General features: G+C 36.6%; 1 protein-coding gene across 3 annotated transcripts in view; it reads right to left on the minus strand.

Moving 5' to 3' along the window:
- The window catches only part of LOC142327343 (voltage-dependent calcium channel type A subunit alpha-1-like), a 149,482-nt gene that overhangs the window by 111,800 nt on the left and 13,968 nt on the right, over positions 1–23,714 (minus strand). For all 3 annotated transcript variants that reach the window (XM_075370297.1, XM_075370298.1, XM_075370299.1), the window contains exons 2-6: positions 22,359–22,486; positions 17,578–17,695; positions 15,571–15,707; positions 7,359–7,447; positions 929–1,147 (exon numbers count right to left, since the gene is read on the minus strand). In XM_075370297.1, coding sequence (XP_075226412.1) covers positions 929–1,147; positions 7,359–7,447; positions 15,571–15,707; positions 17,578–17,695; positions 22,359–22,453 — 658 coding nt within the window. In that variant the 5' untranslated portion in view covers positions 22,454–22,486. The remainder of the gene's footprint in view (positions 1–928; positions 1,148–7,358; positions 7,448–15,570; positions 15,708–17,577; positions 17,696–22,358; positions 22,487–23,714) is intronic.

The following is a 23,714-nucleotide window of genomic DNA, read 5'->3' on the forward strand; positions in this document are numbered from 1 at the left end:
TCAGTAGTTAACTTTAATGTAGATAAAATTAAACAGAGATTCCAGAATAATTAAATAAAATTAAACAGAAATTAAACTAGAAAATCCAAAAATAATAAGATTCTGAATTATAATTTTCAATTAATATTAAATAATCAGATGTCTTATCAAATCTATTTCCTGTACACATATGTCATAATGCCTATAAAATAACATCTACACACTTTTAAAAGTTAATAAAATTTTATTTCACTAATAACTTTGGATTTTATTTATATACATATATTTTTTTATTGTTATTTACTTATATATTGTAAAACATTTTTTACAGTCATGGGTTAACAATTATTAATAAATCAATATATTTAAATTAAAAAAAGAAGTTAGAAAGAATAAATAAAAAAAAGTTAAAAGAAGGAGATGAAGTCTGATTCGAATCGATGTGCTTCAACTTGTGCTTTAATTAATGAAATATTTGGATGTTAGCCAAAATTTCATTTGGCTATAACTCTGGAACCAATGAAAATAAGTACCACTTATGTTATATTGTTGATAAGCTCTCAATGAGGGCTTATTACAGCAGTTAAGAAAAAGTCCAAAATAATTTTTTTCTCGATTGTGGGGTTTTTTGGACACTTTTGCTTCAGTCAATTGCAATCAAAAAGGGAGGTGCACAATTAGATGTTACATAAATCCAAAATTTCAACATCCTATGACTAATCATTTTTGAGTTATGTGAGATACATACATACATCACACCAAAACTAGTCAAATGGATTCAGGGATGGTCAAAATGGATATTTCCATTGAAATCTGAAAACAAACATTTTTCACGATCACAATACTTGCTTTACTTCGTACAAGGAAATAAAAAACAATCTATGTAATTGTCTAAGTTTACAGATGCATAAGTGTACAATGCATGCGTATTAGCAATGTTACTACTCACCTATTTTACCAGGTCTTACACAGACATCAAAGTCATCATGATATTCTTCATAAAAGTGGCTAACATCAGCTTCATTAAAGCAAATTTGAAACATTGTCGAATGTAGGTAAGTGTGAAAGCAAAATGTAGCTGCGTACAATAATATAAGAAAAATAACCACTCCAACTACTGTTAATGGAAAAAATGCATTTGATATTGTTTTCCATATTGAATTAATACCTGCAACAAAAAATGAACCCAGTAACAAAGGTTTAAATCCATTCTTCAACTACAAATTAAACCTTTTTTTTTATTTCTAAAAACAAATCGTCTTGTTATATTAATTTCTTCCTGATGAAAATATACATTTTAGTCTTGGTTGAGTATTTTCATTGTTTTATTGTATTATGAATTTTAGTTTATAATAGCTGTGTGTGTCTGGTTGCGAGTATTGTATAAAGGAGAGATTGTGAATTAGATATTACGGTTGGAAAAAGACAAAGTTTTTGTAATTTGTGATTCCATCAAGAAGTAAAATAATGGAATTATAACTTCGTTAAGGATATTGCTAGGTTGTAGCATGTCTTATACATTCATATGTTTGTACCTTTCAAATTGTTTAATTCTATTAGGTTTTTATCCGACATAAATGTGTCATGAATAGGACATTGTTCGATATAAAAGTTTATGTGGTTAGCGATGAATTAATCGGTTTTCATTGATTGTGGGAATAAAAATTTGTTGAATTTAAACTACTGCCTGTTAATCAATGTTTACCGGTTCAAATAATCCTTCTCTCTTTGAATTCCATTACAGAATTACAAGCTTTAAAAATTTTCTTTGATTTCAGTCATATTTAATTCATTTCTCCCAAAGGTGTGAAGTAACCATAAACTACTTCATCCCATTATAGCCTTTTTAAACTTTAAGTTCATTAATTTAGTAGAATTCTTAAAACGCTTAACAGCAAAATTAAATATATCCATTCGTCAAGAAAAAAGCGGTATTACTGTGAGGAGTGGTTACAATAATTAAAAATATATAAGTTTTCATATTTAAAAAAATTAAAAACCAACACATCTATGGCTGTGTATATAATAAAACATATTTTGAACAGTATACAGAAGTTCATTCCTTAGCGCCTGAAAATACACTAAAGTTTGATAATCATAATAATCTTGTTCTTATTTCATATTCTCTGGTCAAATGCAATTTCATTCTTGCCAGTTTACCTTTTAGCTTAGTGTATACATTATAACAGCTTAGACGAGTATCATAACAAGTTTATGGCAGCTTAGAAAAGTAGAAGTTTAAATGATTTATCTATAAATCATCTATAATGAAGTTCTTCATTTTGAATAATTCATTATTTCCTAACCGTTTTATGATATTGCGTGATGATTTTAATTAAAATTCCATTACAATTACAACATATTTCATTTACTGTTTCCCCCATGTGTCAATTAAATTAACAAATAACCACATAAACAAACAAGTAATACTTGTACCACCCTAAGGTTTGATGAATAAATGTCTCACTAGCTATCCCTTTTCTTGATCATTGGTTACATCTTCCTGATTATCAGTTCTGTGGCGCAGGTCTGACCCTGTTAGTTTCTCCACCTTGAAAATTGTAGGACCTGAACAGCCAATACATTCGAGGCAACCGGTAGGGCATTCCTTGCAGGCTTACTCAGGAACTGTGGTTCCTGTCCAAAGATTTAACTTGAAATGCAGTTAAGTTTGGGTAATACTCCTGAAAAAATTCATAAACTAACTAAACTCCTTTAAACCTAGTATGGATTCAGGGATAGTAAACCACTCTATAATAAAAACTAACATATAACATCTTAAATATAGAAAGAGGTAATTCAAACATTTAAAAAAGCATCATTTAATACCATTATTTACAGTTTTATATAAATCAAATATATGCTAATAACACACAATTCTATTATAAATGAAACAAAAGGTTTTGAATTTTCTGTCATATAAAATGTAGCACCTTCAATATTTTGCTTTTTTTATGGCAGTGGTTGTATTTTTTCATTATTCATACTAGTTTGATTTGACAATGTATCTCAAATTGTTTCACATATATTGTTTGGAGATTTTTATGTACAAAAAATAAAAAAATAATTATACCAGGTGATCATTTGAAAAGTTACTGCATTTGTTATTCGACAGCTATCAGTCCCATCATATTTCTATTTGCAGGGATATATATTATTCTCAGTGGGAATCTTTTTAAAATTATTTTCAAAGTGGTGGGACCCACCTTGTCCACTTCACCTACCCCAGCTCAAAGATCTTAAATGGTAATGGTAACATTTAATTACATTAATTGACAATCCAAAAAAATAATGTATTTTAGTGAAAAGAAAATTAAAATCCGCCCACGCCTTGGCTCGGTAGGTGCGAAAAACCATTATGGGGACTACTTTTTTTTTAATTTCAGTCCAACAAAAATAACTATAAAATTACATGATATTAGTTCTTGAACCGTTTGAAGTAATCATAATCTGTGAATTAGAACTGTGAAAATTATTTTTTAAATTACCAACTCAAAATTTCGCCCTTAAATGTTTTCTTAATTTTCAAGGGTTGAAAACTTTTTTAAAAATAAGACCATGTAGCTTGTGACACTTCATTGGAAGGCCCTTTGAATGACAAGTAATTGAGTTGAAATAAAATAAAAATTGGTTTGCTGATATTGGAGTTATGATTAAAAATGTGTTTTTTTAGGTTATATGGGATGCAGTATTAGACCCAAAGCATTAGGTCTGAAATCGTTTGTTCTCGTTAAAATATGATTTTTATGTCTCTCCAGCATTGAAAAAACGTATCAGTAAACACAGAATTATATCATCAGTTAAACATACGAAAAACCAATAATAAGATACCTACTTCTTTGCTGGCAACATGTTGAATAATTGATTACCTTGTTACAACAGTTATAATTTTCTGCCAATTATTGAGATCTTAGTTTCTGTTGTAAATTTTTGCAATTTGTTTTCTTTGGTTTTTTTTTGTAATAAATTTTTCAGCATGTTGCCAGCAAACCCTTTAATCCCTTCCACCCTCGGAATTTACCGTGTGGAGTGTCGATTTCAACTGTTTTTCGATCCTGAGTAAGAATCTGCGGTTACTTTTTTGTTTTTCGTAACTCGTTTTTGAGAAAATGGCAGATCAGCCTTTCAAAGAGACGAGAAGTTTGACCCGTTCTCCAGTGTGAGCGGAGACGCAGCGAAGGTTAAGAAGACCCAACGTTTCGCCCCCCAGACCGTCTTCAGCGAAAGGTGATGAGAAAGGCAATAAAACTCAAGAGATGGGGGAAAAAACGAAAGGAATCAAAGGTGATAAAAACGACGAGAGCGATACGATGGAGGTGACAGAAGCTAGAGTCCCCAAAAGGAAAATAGATGTAATAGAAGATAGCAGCGATGGGAATCTTTCGGATACTACCGATATGGATCATCTGATTCACGAAATTTAAGAGTTAATTTTCCATATTAAAAAGAGCGTCAACACGAAGCGTGAAATCAAAGATTGCGCTTATCGTGTACTAAAGTTTACTAAGGATGTAGAGACTACGATATATACATTATACGAAATAGCGAACCCGATGTTTAACCAGAGTAGTAATACTCAGACGAAACGCGGACAAAACCTTGATGATAAGCAAAGGTCGAATAGAGCCGAGATCAGAGTGAAAATAGAAAACGTCCTGGAATCAGATAATGATAGAAAATTGGAAGAAGTCATGAACGTTTGTTGGCCGAAGGATATGTTCAAAAGGGTGGACGTCACATATGTCTTTCTTAATGAAGAGATGGAAGGTACCCGAGTTTTTCTCTTGTCGCATGATTATTGGGGAAGTGGCCTGTTTATGAAGACGATACGAGAGTCTGCCCCCGAAATAATGAAGAGATTAGATACGGGTACAAAGATACCAAACGTTACAGTGCTTAGGTATTTAAGAAGTAGGGACGTATTTTACTTTGAAGACGAAGACCAAGACAATTTCGCCACCTTTGTGATTGTGATTGAGGAGAATTGTGAAGACACGACTAGAAATTTTATAAGGGCTCTGCATCGAGTCCGCAGTGCTGAAATCGATAGGCTCGAGTTTTATGTGCCGTACGAGAGTACGGGGGATAAAGCGTGCAAAGCTTTAGAATACTGGATTCGTAGCTCAGACAAAACTGATAACTGATGGCAGCTTTACCGCATTGAAAAAGAGGCAAAGAAGAAAGTGACTAAGGACCTCCCTCATCGATAGTCACAGTTAAGAAAGCCGGAATGACGTACGCGGACTTGTTAAAGGAAGTATTGGCGAGGATATGGCTGAAGATATACTTTCAGTCAAAAAAGGCAAATCTGAGGCATTGGAAATTCGTGTAGTCGATTCCACTACGAAACGAAACGACGTTAAAACAAGATTAACTGATAATGTCGCGGATGATGGGGTCGAGGATAGACAATATGGAGGACGTAAGACGGCTTTTTACGTTCAGGATCTTGATGTTGATGTAACGACTGATGACGTTGCTATGGCGATCAAGAAAGAAATTGGTTCGGATATCCCACTCCGAGTCGCTGCAATGTTACCCGCTTTTGGGAACACACAGAAGATGACTTGTCTTATTACTAACTAGAGACGCAAAACTATTGATCCAGGAAACCTAGAATAAAAGCGGGTTGGCATTCCTGCCGAGTCGAAATCAATACAGATGAGGTAAAATGCTATAAATGTTGGGTTACGAGACACGTATTCAGAAATTGCAAAGGTCCAAATCGCACCTCATTATGCGACAATTGTGGCGGCGCCGGGCATCGCGCTAAAGAATGTATAAAACTGCAGAAATCCCTAAACTGCGGTAAAATTGGATACCGGACCGGAGGCTGGATACGTGAAACGAACAAACAATTAAATTTATTCAAATCAACATGAATAGAATGGCGACGGCAGATGACCTCGGCTTTGAAGACTGCTATCGATCGAGATGTGAATTTATTACTGGCTGTTGAACCAGACATCAGGTCGATTACCTCCGGCGACTGGTGTACAGATGAATTACATGATACCACAGTAAGGAATGTGTCGAACCGTTGGGCGATCGTTGATATTAAATACGGTAGAGGCATTATAGCAATGAGACTCTGTGTGCGTAATAATTTGCGGGTATATTTCACCAAATTGTAACGACGATAATAGATACGAAGAATTTCTAAACGAGCTGGAAGATACGATCAGAGCGGAAAGAAAACCGATAATCCTTACGGGGGATTTCACGCCGAAGCGTTCGAACTTGGTGGCACCAGATTCGTGCAACGTGGTTACGAACGTGGCGGTACTGTTAAATGCACTCAACATGGAGGTTGATCTGCCCATCTGTGGATCACGGTAGGGACTCGGTAATCGATATCACGACCGTTTTGAGCAATAGTATCGGGATGCTAACTTGATAGTGTATACTACAAAATGATTTCACGAGTGATCGTCTGGGAATCTATTTTGAATTCAACCTGGGACAACCGACGGTACAACAAAGAAGACAAAGGTGAAAGCCTACGTAGACTCAATCACGCGCCTTTGCTCATGAGGTAGAAGGAAAAATGAACGCGATAGAAACAGAAGTCTGGATGGGTTTCTTGTTATCCTGCGTGAAGAATGCGTTAGACTTTTTTAATCGCTTGGCATATCTCCCGCCACCACCCCACCAGATATTCGGTCGCCCTAAAGCATAAGACCGAATATCTGTGCCACAAACGGCTACTGAGCCTCGAAACAGCTTAGCGACCGGTATCCTAACATAGCTCCTAGAGCTTACCTAACAGCACGATCGGACTAAGCGCGGGGCCATACACCACCGGCTCACGTGTCCCAACCGCTCACTTGTCATATTTAACTAAAATCGGTAGGCCCAACCCGTTAACTACTAAAAATATATATGACTTCAATAAATGTATATCGTCAAAACAGCGATTCGCTGCCACGCCTAGGTCGCTGAATGCCAGCAAGTACCTGTCCACCATATTAAAGCGCTTGGAGCCCTAATTGGTTGGCGGTCAGCCATATATCTCAAGATTAGCTTCCCGCAGAAGTGCGTAAGTAGTCTTTCCCTTAAGTAACCTACTGATGTCGGCTGAACATAGGAATCTGGAGGTCTGGAGCTCTGTTGAGGTCAGGATGAAGATTAAGACATGAGCAAACTCACAGTCGCATCTGAACAAGAAAAATTAAAGTTTCTCATGCAGAATACTGAATTTCATTAACCACTCACACTCTTGCAATCCCCCCAAAAACTGAAGTAAAAATATAATTATTGTGACCTATAAAAATTAAAATTTTTCATCTTCAAATATTAAAAGTTAAGGGGATTTCTTTTTTTAATACATTATATCTTATGTTGTACTATTATATAATATTGTATTATATTTAAAATACCTTGACAGTGACGAAACACATAGATAATTTTAAGAGTGCGCAGCGTTCTCCAATAATAAAATGTTATAAATGGGAAAAACGTCAAAAACCTGAAAAAATTAAAGCACGTTAAAAAATAATTTCAAAATTCCTTATTCAAAAATTATTTTGTTCTAGGTCATATAACATTTATAATTTTAAGAATATTATATTTTACTAATAGCTCTGTAAAAGGTACATCTTCTTCATTTTGTATTACGTTTGATAAAACGGGTTCTAAATCGATGTTGAATTAATAAAGGAAAAATTAAAATAAACTAAAAAACACAATTTGTCGATCGTAATTAATAGTGAAAATTTTTTCAGCGTCAAAAATAATTTTATCGTATTCACAATATTGTAACAGCTGTTTTCCAGGGACACTGGACCTCATTGACCGATAATAGCCGTCGAGGGGATACTTCCGCTACAAACTCGTGTGTTTTATTTTTTATTTTTACACGGCTGTCCAGAAAGGAGTGTAACGTATTTAGGGTGTTTGTATGTGTATGTAAGTATGTGTGAACGAATGTTTGTTCCACCGTTGCGGCTGAACGGTTGAACCCGTTTAGACGTATGACCCCGGGTTGGAATCCTTATGTTGCCGGGAGTGTCATGGACTATATAAATACGTATTTATATTTATTTTATTAGATCGACCAAAGTACAGAATAAATAAAGTAGGGTGAGTTGTCTTAATGCAGGAGCGCTTTCGCGATTTAGTCGCACCATCAGCTGCATTACTTATTCATATATTCATCTCAAATTACATTACAAACTTCGTAAATTATAATATCGTGGATTTATTTATTTTATTTAACATTTAAAACCTTTAACCTTTTTATTTATTTTTTTAAATTTTTATTCGGATAAATTAAAAATTAAAACAAAATTTAAAAATAGGAAAAATTAATTAAAATTAAAATTAACATTAAAAATTAAATTGTAAAAAGTTTTTACATATGTAAAAATATGACGTCAAATCAAACGAAAATTAAAAATTAAAAATTCAATTATAATGAAATAAAAATAATTTTAATTGAAGCAATTATGAGTGTTGTCCATTTAACTGAACTTACTGAACTATACTAATTGAAATTTATTAAATTATACAACACTACCAAATTAAAGGGTGGTGACATCTACTACACCTTTCAAAATACTGTCATCCTCATAGTCTGCCTGAAGGTTGATCATATTAAATTTATCTGTATGTATATATATATATATATAGTGTCTTTCTAAAATGTCAAATCCCTTACTATATGTTTTCAAATTATATTTTTAAATTTGTCCTAATATCAGATATTGTATGTTTATTCTTAATGAGATGATCAGATACATTAGAGAAGCCCGGTTTACCCTTTTTTATTATTTCTAAAATGTTCCAAGAATCTAGTCTTAGAGGATTTAGTGGTCTTTCCTATATATAAATATGGTCACAATCGTTACATTCAGTTTTATAAATACCATTCAAATTATATAAGTCAGATGAATCATACGTTTATTATGCGGTTATTTGTCTAGTAAGCGGGTTTAAATTTATTGTTATCATAAATCTTTGTAATACGTTCGACCATTTTATTAGTATATATATATTTTAAATATACATTGTCAACTTTTTCTGTGCTGTTTAATGTAATTAAACGCCTGTTATATTTAATTTTTACATTTGTTTATCATATAAAAAAAAATATCCGCTAAAGAATTATCATAACCATTATATAAGACCATTATATTTTTTATATAATACCTATTTCTTTGTTTAATTTACTTTTATTTTCATTATTCTTTGTATAATTAATCGCTCTATCTACCGTGTTTGTGTATGTACTAATTTTGTACTTAAAAATAGATGGCACCACCATCTATTTGATAGTGATGTATAATTTAATATATTTCAATCGGTATAGTAAAGTAAGTTCAGTTAAATGGACAACATGCACAACTGCTTTACTTACAATTATTTTTATTTCATCGTAATTTGAATTTGATTTTACGCCTTGACGTCATATTCGAAGCGCCTTCGGTCACACTCAATATATTCTGAAGCACCATATCTTCCCGAGGGAATAGTCTTGTTATTTGTTGTCTTGCAGTATCCTCCGTGAAAACAGGTAGGCGCCTACCAAACCGCTTCATAGCGATCTGATAGGCCTGCTCCCACGGATCAGAGTCGAGGTCACCGCAAAGTTCTCGCCATTTTTTTATCTTCGATTGTTCGATCTCAAAATTCAATGAACGTCTTGCAACGACACATCTTCTCGCGGTCTCTTAGTAATCGATCCCTCCAGCTATTTTTAACCGCTCTTTTCGGCATCGTAAACGCTGAAGTTCCCCCTCATCTGCGCAATTCGCTCCGTCTACCGATATACCGGGTGAAATCTGTTATTGCTCTGTGGAATCTGCGAGATCTCGTGAACTATCAGATCCTGCAGGATCTCCGGTGATAATCTCCTCCCGTTACCGGTTTGTCTTGCCGCGTTTGAGACCGCTGGTGCCGCTTGTTTCTACGCCAACCTCGGTGGCTTCTGCTGCGAGGCAACCGTCCGAATCTGTGGTTCCTCGATTTCAAGAAGCGTGGCGAAGCGACGGCTTGCTGTATCATCCTGAAGAACCCTCCAACTACATCCGGTGTGATCCCACCTACCGTCTAAAATGGTGAAGTCCAGGATCGAATTATGCCCTCTTGACTCGTAAGTCGATGTTTGGTCATTTAGACGATAAAGACCGTTCATCATCGTAAGCTTCGAAAGGACTTCGCCCCTTCTATTCGTATAAGAATAATTGCCGGCGACTACAATTTTACAATTCAAGTCGCCCACCAATATCGTCTTCTTGGGCGATGCGGCTATGACGTCTTGTAGTCTCCCCATAAACGTCTCGAACTCGTGAAATTCGCATTTTGGGCTGACGTAGGCACCAATAACTCTACTGCTATCACACCCTCTCCTATATAAAACACCGGCCGCTGAGATTCTGGATGGTGATGTCGCCCGTCGTATGTGAACACCAAAGGCTTGTGGCCGCTGTAAATTTATTAGGCTCTGTTTTTACAAGGATGTCTGCGCTGAGACCCCTCGCCATTTACCCCGCTAAATGCGGGAGAGAATACTACGACCTGTATTAGATAGAACCGATTTAATCGTTTTTATTTGAGCCACCCATCGCGCCTTCGTTGCGGTGATCTACACTATTGTAGTCAAGACACCTCTTTCCTTTACGGCATTCCCTAATCTGGTGACCTTTGCTGCCGCAGTTGTAACACAAATCGGTCCTATTGAAACCTCGGCACTCAGCAGTCCTGTGACCGGAGCCCCAGAATCTATAACAGCGATAGCTTTCTTCCATGACACAAGCTCGGCAATGAACCCGACCGATTTTTATCCTTTTCTCTATAAGTTTACAGGCAGCCCTGTATGACGTGACAACAGTCACGTTTTGTGTGTTACCATACGCTCTCCTAATCGACGTTAGTCGAAAGTCTTCACGCTTACCGACAACGTCGGCAATAACCTCAGATATCTCATATTCAGTAGTATCCACATCCACATCTCTGACGTGGACAACCGCTCTTCTATCCCCTCTGGTACGCATATCTACCTGCAGCTCCGTCCCTTTATGTCGAAGGGCCGCAGCGAACCGCTCCACGTTCTGCGAGCCCTTAATTCTTACCTGGAGTTTGTCATTCCTTCCTTTCGTTAAGGAAAGAACCTCTCCAGGCTCTTCCTTAGTTACGGATGACTTTACGGCCTTTAGTAATTCCGCATACGACTTGCCCTGTGCCCGTACCATAATTACTCTGCTGTCGTCGACTGGAGGAGTCGACCTTCGAGCCGAGGCCGATCTCGACCTTGATCGGCCAGATGTTTTCGTCGACCGCTGCTTTTTCATCGCTGTTCTTGAACAAATACACTAGCACCTTTCTCACCGCATTACCAACCAGTCCACCGGACAATACACACACTGATGATGCTGAACTTGCCAGAACACTCCTTAACGACCTCAGAATAGTAGCCAACGTCTTACGGTCGCCGCCCTCGGTATAGTAGTAAATAGTAAACTTATTGCGCTGAGCTGACTTCACATCTTCTCCCATGAGGGAGGAAACATCTCTAACGACATCGCCTGACTTAAATTTTGGCGCTCTCGAATTAACATCGTCCGCCCTCTGCTTGTTGACTAAGTCAAAAAAATGCCGCCATCTTCGGCAAGTGTCTTGAACTGTCTAATCTAATCGATGTCACTGACGGTCACCAACGCGGGATTAGGTCCTGAAATTCTGTGTCAGTCGATTCTTGCTCCAATATGTCCCCAAAGTCTGATTACTTCTGTGGATCAATCTGTGTGGTTTGTGTGACAACCGTTAATGGCGGAGACACTGCCGACAGTTGTTTTAATCCACTATGTATTGCAGTCAGCTCATTCTCATCGTTGTAAAATGTGTTTCACCAGACCCGAACCGCAATTATGCTTTAACGTCAAAATAGCTAATCCTAACCGATTAGTTAGTTCCATCAAGCCAACCGCTGGCTCCTCCTCTTCGGAAGATACCTGTCTGATACGTTTCTTTCCTTTAACATCAGTGACTTTACGTTGTGGCGCTCCAAGAGCCACGGAAATACTTTCATCACTCTTCTTCCATGGAACTCGACCTACACCGCATCTGATATTTTTGTCGTATTCTGCGTCAATCTCTAGTATTTTGACACCCCACAAGCCTAGGTTTGGGGGAATCCGAAAAGGGTGGTCGGGGGAATTTTTTGATGGGGAAGGGGTAGGTAGTTTGTATAATCCCCAAAAAATAATAAAAGGTTTGGCGGGGAGGGGTCCAAAAGGTTTTTTGGGTGGATTCGAAGATGTATCTTCCCAAAAAGGGTTCAAAAAACTTTAAGGGGGTCTGGAAGGACCCGGGGCGGAAAGATCCCAGGAGGTTTGTGGATCGGAGGTATGGGGAGGGAATTATAATGAAAAACGTTTTTGGCCTGAAAAATTTCGCTCAAGTAAAACTACGAAAAATTTTACAAGTCCTTGTTTACCAGAAAACAGCCTACGCCACAAGCCAGTTGCGACTTGCTAGTAGGTCTTTGAAAGTTTTCTCTCTTATATAGTGTATACGTGTATAACCTCAAATATATATAAATCAATATATTTACACATATCTCAGTTCTAATTATCCACAATGGATAATTAGCGGGTAATCCACAATGGGTCCCAGCGTCCCAGTGTTGTAGGAAGTAAAAAAAACTATCGGCAATAAAGCAATACTGTAAACAGGAAGTGCAAACTACCGAAAGAACAGTGGATTAAAGAAAAGTGTTCAGAATTAGAAAGAGAAATGAACATTGGTAAAATAGACGGAGCGTACAGAAGAAAGTTAAGGAAAATTTTGTAGTACGTAAATTAAAATCTAATAATGTGTTAAACGAAGATGGTACACCGACTTATAAAACGAAAGGAAAGGTCAGTAGGTAGGTGGAATATATTGAAGAGTTATATGGAGGAAATTAATAAGAAAATGGTGTTATACAGGAAGAAAAGGAAGTCGAGAAGAATGAAGGGGAGAAACAATACTGAGATCTGAATTTAAAAGAGCATTAAAAGATTTGAATGGCAGAAAGGCTCCTGGAATAGACGGAATACCTGTAGAATTACTGCGCAGTGCAGATGAGGAAGCGATAGATAGATTATACAAACTAGTGTGTAATATTTACGAAAAGGGGGAAATTCCGTCAGATTTCAAAAAAAGTGTTATAGTCATGATACCAAAGAAAGCAGGGGCAGATAATTGTGAAGAATACAGAACAATTAGCTTAACTAATCACGCGTCAAAAATCTTAACTAAAATTCCGTACAGAATTGAGAGGAGAGTGGAAGAAGTATTAAGAGAAGACCGATTTGATTTCAGGAAAAGTACAGGTACAAGAGAAGAAATTTGTAGCGCTCAGATTAATAGTAGAAGGAAGATTAAAGAAAAACAAACCGACATACTTGGCATTTATAGACTTAGAAAAAGCATTCGATAACATAGACTGGAATAAAATTTTCAGCATTTAAAAAAAATTAGGGTTCAAGTACAGAGGTAGAGAGTAAGAATAATTGCTAACATTTACAGAACAAAACTGCAACAGTAATAATCGAAGAACATAAGAAAGAAGCCGTGATAAAAAAGGGAGTCCAACAAGGATGTTCCCTATCTCCGTTACTTTTTAATCATTACATAGAACTAGCAGTTAATGATGTTAAAGAACAATTTAGATCCGGAGTAACAGTACAAGGTGAAAAGATAAAGATGCTACGATTTGTTGATTATATGGTAATTGTAGCTGATGGTAAAAAAGATTTTGAAGAAACCCTAAATGGCATGGATGAAGTTCTACGCAAGAAAATAAACAGGAACAAAACGAAAGTAATGAAATGTAGTAGAAATAATGATGATGAACCACTGAATGTAAAAATAGGATTACGGAGGTAGATGAATTTCGTTGTATAGGAAGTAGAATTAGTAAGATGGACGAAGCAGGAGCGATATAAAATGCCGAATAGCACAGGCGAAACGAGCCTTCAGTCATAAATATAATTTGCTTACATCAAAAATTAAATTAAACGTCAGGAAAACATTTTTGAAAGTATATGTTTGGAGGGTAGCTTTATATGGAAGTGAAACTTGGACGATCGCAGTACAGGTACTGCGATCGTCCAAGTTTCACTTTTCTTTTCAGTTTTTCTTTTCTTTTCTTCTCAGGAGAAGAAAAGATTAGAAATTTTTAAAATGCGGTGCTATAGGGAAATGTTAAAAATCAGATGGGTGGATAAAATAGAAAATGAAGAGGTAGGTGTTGTGGCAAATTGATGAAGAAAGAAGATTTTGGAAAAATATAGTTAAAAGATGATCGATTGATTTGCACAGCATTTCTCCCGCCACCACCCCATTCGGTCACCCTAAAGCGTAAGACCGAATGTCCGTGCAACAAACGGCTACTGAACCTCGAATCAGTTTAGCGACCAGTGTCCTAACTAGCTCCTAGAGGTGATGTAATTGTGCGGACGAACTAAGTACGGTGCCACACACCACTTGCTTCGTGTCCCACCGCATATATTCTAAAACGGGTAGGCGCACCCCGTCAACTACTAAAATATATATGACATTCAATATATTAAATTTATCTCGTTAAGACAGCAATTCGCTGCCACGCCTAGGTCGCTGAATGCCAGCAAGTACCTGTACACCAATGTTAAAGCGCTTGAAGCTTTAATCGGTTGATGGCCAGCAATAACTCTCGGGTAGCTTCCCGCAGCAGCGAGGTAGGAGTATTTCCCTGAAATAAACTACTGATGCCGGTTGAACAAAGTAACGGCATCAAGGAACACCCACACGGTCCGACTATGCGGCTCACGCCACATTGACTCGCCGCTTATGAGCGGCCAATTTTCCTCTTGACCTTTAAGTTCCAGGGTGGCCTGAGTTCTGGGAATCGAACATTATATGTTCGTTCGACTGGACCTCCCCGCAGTCGCACAGCTCATCAGCTGCCAGGCGGAACCGAAACAAATATCGGTTCAAGTTCGTGCGGTTGGAGAGCACCTGGTTAAAGAAGTTAGAAGAAGAGACAGACTTATAGGCCACATATTAAGGCTTCCTAGAATAGTCGTCTTAATATTAAGAGGGTCAGGTAGAAGGAAAAAATTGTGCAGGCAGGCAGGCAACGTTTGGAATATGTAAAACAAATTGTTAGGGGATGTAGGATGTAGGGGGTATACTGAAATGAAACGACTAGCACTAGATAGGAAATCTTGGAGAGCTACATCAAACCGGTCAAATTACTCAAGACAAAAAAAATTCTTAATTATACGCGATAAATATATTATTTAAAAAGTAGAATGTACAAAGTAATGAAGTGACAGCGACAACTGATTTGTGCGCTTTTTTGTGTATGCGTTGTAAATGCTGATATTGAGAGAAATATTTCTGTCGTGAAGTGGAGGCGTTTACAAAACTGTTGTATTATATTTCATGAAAATCAGTGCCGTCCAGTCATATAGTGAAATCGCAAGGCCTCAAAGAGACGTAAATTTTAAATTTAACATAAATTATGATAAAATCAGAAGAAACCGAAAAACATAACAGAAACTGCGTTCTATAAAGAAGTATTAATAATTATATTACGGATAAAAATGATTAAATACAACTTACCAACCAAATAAAACAATGAGATCGATAGCGTTGAAAAAATTTTTTAAATACGCATTCTTTCCAGAAATAAAACCAGATGCTGTTATTCTTATTATTACTTCGATGAATAATAGTAGCAGGTAAATAAAATCTGCTGTCTGAAAAAAAGAAAATATAGTCGCATAAAATTACACGACGGTATTCTTTGCTAAGTTAATAAAATTTATTTCATTTACACAAAATTGATCTAAACTAAACATGAAAGAAACAGTTATTAGCCCGTTCTCTTTGCAAGGAAGGTTAAAATAATTATTTTTTACAAAATGTATTACCGTGATAAATATTTTTAAGATTTACAACGACGAGCTCAACTGATAATCACTTCTTATCTAATATATTTTTTACCTCGTTCTTGATTTATATTTTTCCATTAAATAAAAAACACATGCCGTTTAGCATTCGGTTAAGTTTATAAAAACTTTATATTAATTTGCTGATTTACTTGCAAAATATTATTTTCAGGTATTATCATTTAATAACTTGCTATATAAGTATACTGATACCTAAAAATAAGATTTTTTTTAAATAAATAAATTCTAGCCGGTCAGGGGTCTACCTAGAGCCCCACTAAATTTATTATTATCGTGCTTATGAGAATAATACTAATTAAATAAAGCCTCTTCAATTTATAAAAACTGTCAGTTTTTTTTTGTAATTTTATATCTAACTTTTTTGGTGCTTTGTGTGGAACAGATTGTGAACAAAATAACGTAAAGAATTTATTTGTAAACAATATTTACAGTTTTTCTTTATCGAGTGGATATGGATACAAATATACAGATTGTTCCCACAGGAGACTCTGGAGCAAGCCGCATACAACTGCCCGTACGAGAAGCACTGACTCTCCAAGTGAAAACCATCCAGCTCGCCTGAGACGGTTCACAGTTTGCTTCAACACAGGCAACTTCCTAGTCCACCAAGCAACAATTCTTTCTCTCTCGATCCGTACTGCGGGAATCGAATTCTCAGCGACTTCGATGAAAGCCAGATAAATGTTTCTGCCGGATCCTCTAATTGTAAACCATCAAGACTTCGGTCTAAGAAACGGAGTCTAGCAGAAAGAACGTTAATAAAGTTAGACCGGTCCGTTTTCCTGTGCAGGAAGCGTCCCTGCTGAAAAGGAACATTGCACCTATAAACATCATTCGACTCATCGATTCATTCAAAAACATTTAGTCGATGATCACTACAGCGATAGTGAACCATAGAGAGGGCGTGAATTTTACTCCCAAGGAATCTTGTGTATGCGCTTCGGCTTCCTACTGATCTACCCGATCTGAGGCACAGGATTGAAGAAGCTGTCGCTCCCGAGCACCAGACATGCTGGTTAAAGTATGGGACGAACTCTTCTATCGACTGGAAGAATGCCGCGTGAAAGGTGCTCCCGCTGAACACTTGCAGGGAAAACCTGTAAGAATTACTCTCTAATTTTATTTTTGATTCATATTACTGTACGTCAAATTAGGAGATATTTAAACCCCGATATTTTTTTTTTTTTGTACATTCTGCGTATTCAAACTAGTATCAATTCCTCTATGTATGCTCAAAATGATAGTTTAACAATCGAAAAGTGCACCTAATTTTAGATGTATTTATTTGTAAACTGGTTACGGGTTTATAACAATCTTTTTTATTTCAATTACCATTAAATTTAGTCCTTTTTTGTATTGTTGTTTTATATATTTATGTTGTTGTGTACTTAGTTTATTGTTTATTTAAAAAATTTTATAATGTAATCCAAATTTTGTTACATATTCATCTTTGTGCTTTTCCAACAGAGATCCGTAAAGAAGAGATCTTGCTGTACATGATCTTTTCTTTACGGTTAGCACGAATGAGGTTTTAAAACGTCCTTGCAGATTTTTAGTACATATATTTTTAAGTTAAGCGTTGTTTACAAAGGATATAAGAAATTTTCAAATTTTATTATACTACTTTTATATCTAAATAAAACAGCATCGTACTTACAAGTTGCATCGGAAACAAATCAAAATCTAATCTGTGATTCTCTTTATCAACAGAGACTCGATCGACCAAATTTAGATTGCTTAGCACTATTATTAACAATGTAAAATAATCGAATAACTTAGATATAATTAAGGAAATTATTATATAAAATTATAAATATTTTAATCATTAAAACTAATATTTATTAAAAAGACATCCGTTTCATAAAATTTACATCAAGGTGCGGTTAAAATATAAATGAAAATTTTGTTCCCTCCTTTATTGTAAATGATCTGTTATGCCGTGCTTGTTTAACAGCTTCAAACCTGAAAACTGTGCGGACTCAAAACTTCTCCTGCTAATAAAACAACCACTATTACAATTTAATGACAAAGAACACGAATTAAACTTAACCGGTCGATGACCACACACTAAATTAAAATTTTAGTAGTAAATTTAGGATTTACCATCGGTAAATGTTTCACGGGAGTCATTGATTGTACGAGTATATACATCCGATGTATATGCTGTGTATGTAAAATAATAGTGGGGTTTTAAACGGTTATTTCTTAGGAATAGAGCGTTGTAGAAATATGAACTATACGTTATATGAGAGAGAAACAATCCAAGTTTCTTATCTGATGCGTTCTCTCTTAGTCGCCCTGCAGACATTAAGACGATATTCAGTCGCTTGCCGTCACGGCAGAGAACACCGGCGTGATAGAAAAAAAAGCTTCGATGATCCTTTCTTTTTAACAGTCCATATTTCTAACTAGAACGGAATACGCTTGAGTTTTTACATAACCCCAAAAACAAACGTTCACGGTGGTTAGACCACGGGACCCAAGCAGTCCCTCCTTCTCGTTCGACCCGTGGCTGACGAAATGTTTCGCTAAGAAAATGCTGCACTATTGCGGCAAAATGTGGAGGAGCTCCGTCTAACTGGAAAATGGAATTCTTATCGTTCGGAGCGTTGTATACCCTTCTAACGTATTCAGGAAAATGTTCCCTGTTATTGTTTTTTCAGCAAAAAAAAGGACCAATAACTCTGTCTCGTCTAACAGCGCACCCGCGTTGATTTTTTCATTCTCACGCCGATATTTAATAACGGCACTTGGAAGTTCAGTACTCCGTACGCGAACATTATACGGATGTACTCGTCCAGAAACACGAAACGTCGCTTCGTCGCTGAAAATGAACTCGTTTAAAAAATCATCATCTTGCTCTAAGCTATCCAGAATGTCTACAGAAAAATCAAATCGTTACTTTGTCTTGCGGATAAAGTTGTTGTAACGCCTGAATTTTGTACGCAGTGAAACACGTTTCACTGCGTTTTTCGTCTTTTTAATACACCGTGAACAGTTGTTTCAAGTACGTCCGACTATCTAGAACACTTTTACACGGATTTCTTCGGACTACGCAAGAAACTTGTTCGCACTGCTTCAATCGTTTTATCGGATACCGATGGCCATCCTGGATGTATTTGTTTCAGTAGGCTGCCTGTTTCTTTCAGTTATTTGTCCCATCGCCAAGCGTTATTTTCACGCGGGGGAGGGTCTTCACTGTACACACGGTGGTATTCATCGTGTCGAGTCATCCTAACACGTGTAATTGACTCTAAGACAGCAACCTACAACACATATTGAACCTTGCTCTGCTCCGCAAACATGATGACTAACGCGCGCACGTGCTGTTGCGTGTACTGGAAACACAACGCGCTTGCGCAAGCTTTCGTACACGTAAACTTAGAGGTTTACTCTTTAACGTACAGTTCGTCTCTCTATAATGCTTTGTGTCGAGGCTACAATCGTTTAAAACCCAGCTATTATTTTACGGACACACTGTACAAAAATAAATCAGTTTATCGCTATTTTATTTTGTTAAATGAAAATTTTTTGTAAGTTATCCCGTTCTTTCCGGTTTTGAAAGAACTTAGATTTCACGAAAAGGCGATAAAATTTCTTAGTATTATGAATTTTTTTTCTGTTGTAATGTATTATAAATCGCTAAACTTCAGGTAGCGAAGAGGTATTTTCTTATTTTATGATTGTCGCTTATAAGTATTTTTGCGTTTTTGTTCAAGAACATCGATCGTCTATTTTTATGCCTTTTTGTGAACGTTTAACTAAACATTTTTCTGTTTTTATTTCAGACGCTTTCAGGTCATGCTATTTTGGGGATAGACAACGATCGGCATAAGTCTATCCTTCTAAAGTAAAGTCTGAATTTCTTCCAGGTTACCTCTTTGTTATATGAAGGAAGAAAGTGTATAATAGGCGTATGAAATGGTCGGTGCAAAACTCCCGATCGGTAATGTAATCCTCTCATCCGGTTGGCTCCTCTCACCTCCAGAAGAATTAGCGAGTCGATCAGCCGGCGCGATGAGCGGAAGGAGGTTTGATTGCCACGTTTTTTATATTTCTTCGGTAGACGGTTCTTTTTCCATTAATTATCCTTTACTTTATAATCGACATCTTTTCTAAAATGTTCTTTCGATTTAGGCTAGATCTGCGCTAAAGACAGGAGACGTAGAATGCTAATCGTTGATAATCGTGCGGTTTAACGGAAACTGCTTGGATTACGGAAATACTCGGGGATTTTACAGAGTTCTATCTTACAGACTAGGTTTCCTGTCCGGTAGCTGAACAAATAGACCGGTCCGGAACCAAAATATTTATTAAGTTAAGCCGGACCGTCTGATTCCTGATATTTCGTACGTACGATGTAATTTTAATCGTTTTAGGAGTAGCGATTTGTCGGGAAACATCAAACGGTTTTATAAAACTGCTGTTTTACTTCGAACAAACTATTTTTTTCCTCCCGATAGTAACTGTATAGCAAATACGTTGAATCACCAAACAGAGCCGTCCGTCAGCTCACTCTAACGAATGTTAAGTTAATGAAAACAGATAATAATTAGCACTTCTTACCCCCGCTTGATATTATCGATAATATTTAATATAACGAGTCCTTTTCTCTTTGTACGAGTACTTGTACGATGGATAATCCTTAAGCTTAATGTCAGTAGCCGTCCCCCGGTTTATGAAAAACATACAAAAATCTTGGTACGGAAATCTGCGCTTCACAGTTCCAGCGGCGTAGTGTTTGGCTGTTGTGCGCATGCGCACATAGGAAGCTGCACGCGAGGCTGCGAGGAGAGAGCACTGTCACTCCCGCCGTGGCGACCCTGGCGTGCTGGTGGAAGGTAGTTTTTTTACTCCGCGTGTGTATGGAATGTTTTTTGTTCGTTCCTTTTTCTAGTTTAGTCGGTGGAAGGAATACGAAAGCGGCTTAGTTGTTTTTTCAGTAGCGATCGGAAGATGGCGGAAAACAAGGGTTCTTTGATCGCCAAATCTGTCCAAAAACACGCTGGAAGGGCGAAAGAGAAGGTAATTAGTGAAAACTAATTACGTATTTATTTCTGCGTACATAAAAATTTAAACTAAGCACCGTTGGACTATAATACTATAATATTTTTAAGCGGACATTTTATTTAGTTATTATCTAATAATACGAAAAATATTATCTGTACTGACGTTTTATTATTTATTCGGTTAAACCGAATACCGTATTCTTGAACGCGATAAAGTGTAAAATTAGATTATTATCCTGCTTCCGGCTATTCTATTTAATTCATTTTTTCGGTTCTTTTATTTTAAAGAAAACTTTAACCGCGGCCTTGAAAAGGCCCAGAAAAAAATTTTCTGGAGCAGCACCCCCACTAATTTTAGCTACCGGTCACCAATGTTGCTGAGAACAGGTGATTTGCCCGGCAAACAGTTGTTTTACCGATATTAAATACGCTGTAAGGCAATCGATAAGATCGATCGGTTTCCAAAACCGCATAAATCTTATTCGCGAGAATACTCAGTTAAAATGCAGAATAAAAGGGATCATGCATGACAAAATGATGTGTGGTATTCGCTGGCGTCAAGGGAACATCCTGCAGCCTGTGGCCGCTGCATGAAGATCAACAGATTTATAATTCAACCTGTTTTTTCTAACGGTTTGTACACACATTTATTTTTTAATTGAATAGTTCGTTTTCGTTCGTTAGAAACAACAAAAACGCCCACCACTATTAAGAAGCGACGCAAAATATTTGCTTTTTAAGTCAGGAATTCTGTTAAAAACGTCTATTTATAAAAATGTTGTTTAGTATGTTAGATTTATAGAATAAAAAGGTTGTAGGCGACCCGTCAGCAGACATAAATCACTTCAGAAGCCATCCGATATAACAAGCATCCGGCGCCAGAATTACTGAACGAAGCGATTTCCTGTCGCCGTCTTCTCATATTATCGTGCCGAATCCAAACGTCCGGCTCTAAAAGCGACGCCTCTCACTGATCATTTTAAGGACCGGTAGCGTAATGAACGTCATTACTCTGATTATGCAGACTTCTTCCGTTTGTTTCTCAGGCGCTTCACGCGTGTTTCAGCCTACAAGAAAGATCGGAACGCATATTGTAAAGGTACAAATGAAAAACTTCCTTCTGTCATAAAACGATGTATTTATTATACCTATCGCCTCTAATTAGATACGAATAATATGTATCTAACAGTTTTAACAGTTTTAGATGAATCGGCGAAGAGAGAAGTTCATAGCAGAATGTTTGAAACAGAAAAATCAGATCGGTGGCCCTTTACTAAGATATGCGGATTTAGTTAAATCTGAAATATTAAAAATTATACAAAATAGATACCGTAACGGAAAGCAGAGATTAGAATAAATGAAGCGCGGAAATGTTAAAAGTTTATTAAAATTAATATTAGAGTTTAAAACTAAAGTACAGAAAGGATATTTCCAGTTCCACGGTATCTTTTTACCGCACAGTTGTATGTGGTTTTGTTCAAGTAACACATCGTCGTATCTACCCTCATAATTATTTCCGAGCATACTGATTTTTCTCTTTTATTTTACTCGAACGACCTGAAAAAAGCAAACAAACACAATGTAAAATTATAATAAAATATTATAGTAAATTACATATTAAAATATTTTTAATTCGTAATAATTTAGAGACGGAGTCGGTACTGAAAATCACATCTGCATTCGAGGTCAGTATTTGTTATCGCTTTACGTCGACTGTGTATTTGAATCCTCTTATCGAGCGTAAAACGGGTATCGGGGTCTTCTTATCGAACGATGTTACAAGCGATCTGTTAGAATGAAATTTTATTTTAATTTCTTTTTAAAATATAAACTACGTAATGTTGTTTAAACAAAAGAATAAAAACGGTTTAAAATTATTAAACACACTGTGACCGACGTAATCTTTGAAACCGGAAAGGAAGCGCTTGTTTGTATAATATTTCTCGTGCTAGATCAGAATATGTTTTCCAAAATAAGCCTAACGCGCTACTTTTCCGATTTATCTTCGCCTAGAATTATGTTGTATCGTTATAATTTTAGAACGTATAAAAAAATATACGATCTATGTCGGTTAAAAATCTGTGTTTTTAATATATCCTTTGTTATTTAATAGTATAGTACCTGGTCGAGGACAAACTCATCGCAGAGTTATAATGAGTTCCTTGCCTATAGCCGGCTTTAGGCGAGGAAGATCATGTTAGGCTCAAATTCTTAATTTTACTCACCGCACTAACGACGGCTGTGAGAAGATACAAAAAACAGGAGCTGCATTCGTAGACCTCAGCGCAGCTTACGACACTGTAAACCATAGGCTTTTCAAACGTAAGGTATGTCGACTCACAAAGGACTACGGTTTCATAAAATCTGTGAAACTACTTGTCGAATGTATCCTTTAGAACAGACGATTCCGTGTAGTCCTGCGGAACCGAAATAGTCGATGGCGATCTCAGAAAAACGTTCTTGCCCGAGGGAGCGATCTAGAACTTTAGCTTTACAACATTTACACCGATGACCGGTCCATCGGTCAAGAGATCAAACGTTTTGTTTACGAGGACGATATAGCTGTGGCAATACAAAGGCACACCTTACAAGAAGCGAAGAATAACTCGAATAGATCGCTAGAAGAAGTCGCCCTACAGTAACCCTACCTCAAGCGGAATCCTGGTAAAACCAAATCTCCGCCTTTCACTTAGGATACAGGGTGGCTAACTTAAGACCGGCAGCAACATGGAAAGGAGATGAGCTGGAACGATGTAGAAATACGAAACTCAAAGTCTGCGGTAGA

Source organism: Lycorma delicatula, chromosome 7, assembly GCF_047948215.1.
Source record: "Lycorma delicatula isolate Av1 chromosome 7, ASM4794821v1, whole genome shotgun sequence".
Taxonomy (NCBI): domain Eukaryota; kingdom Metazoa; phylum Arthropoda; class Insecta; order Hemiptera; family Fulgoridae; genus Lycorma; species Lycorma delicatula.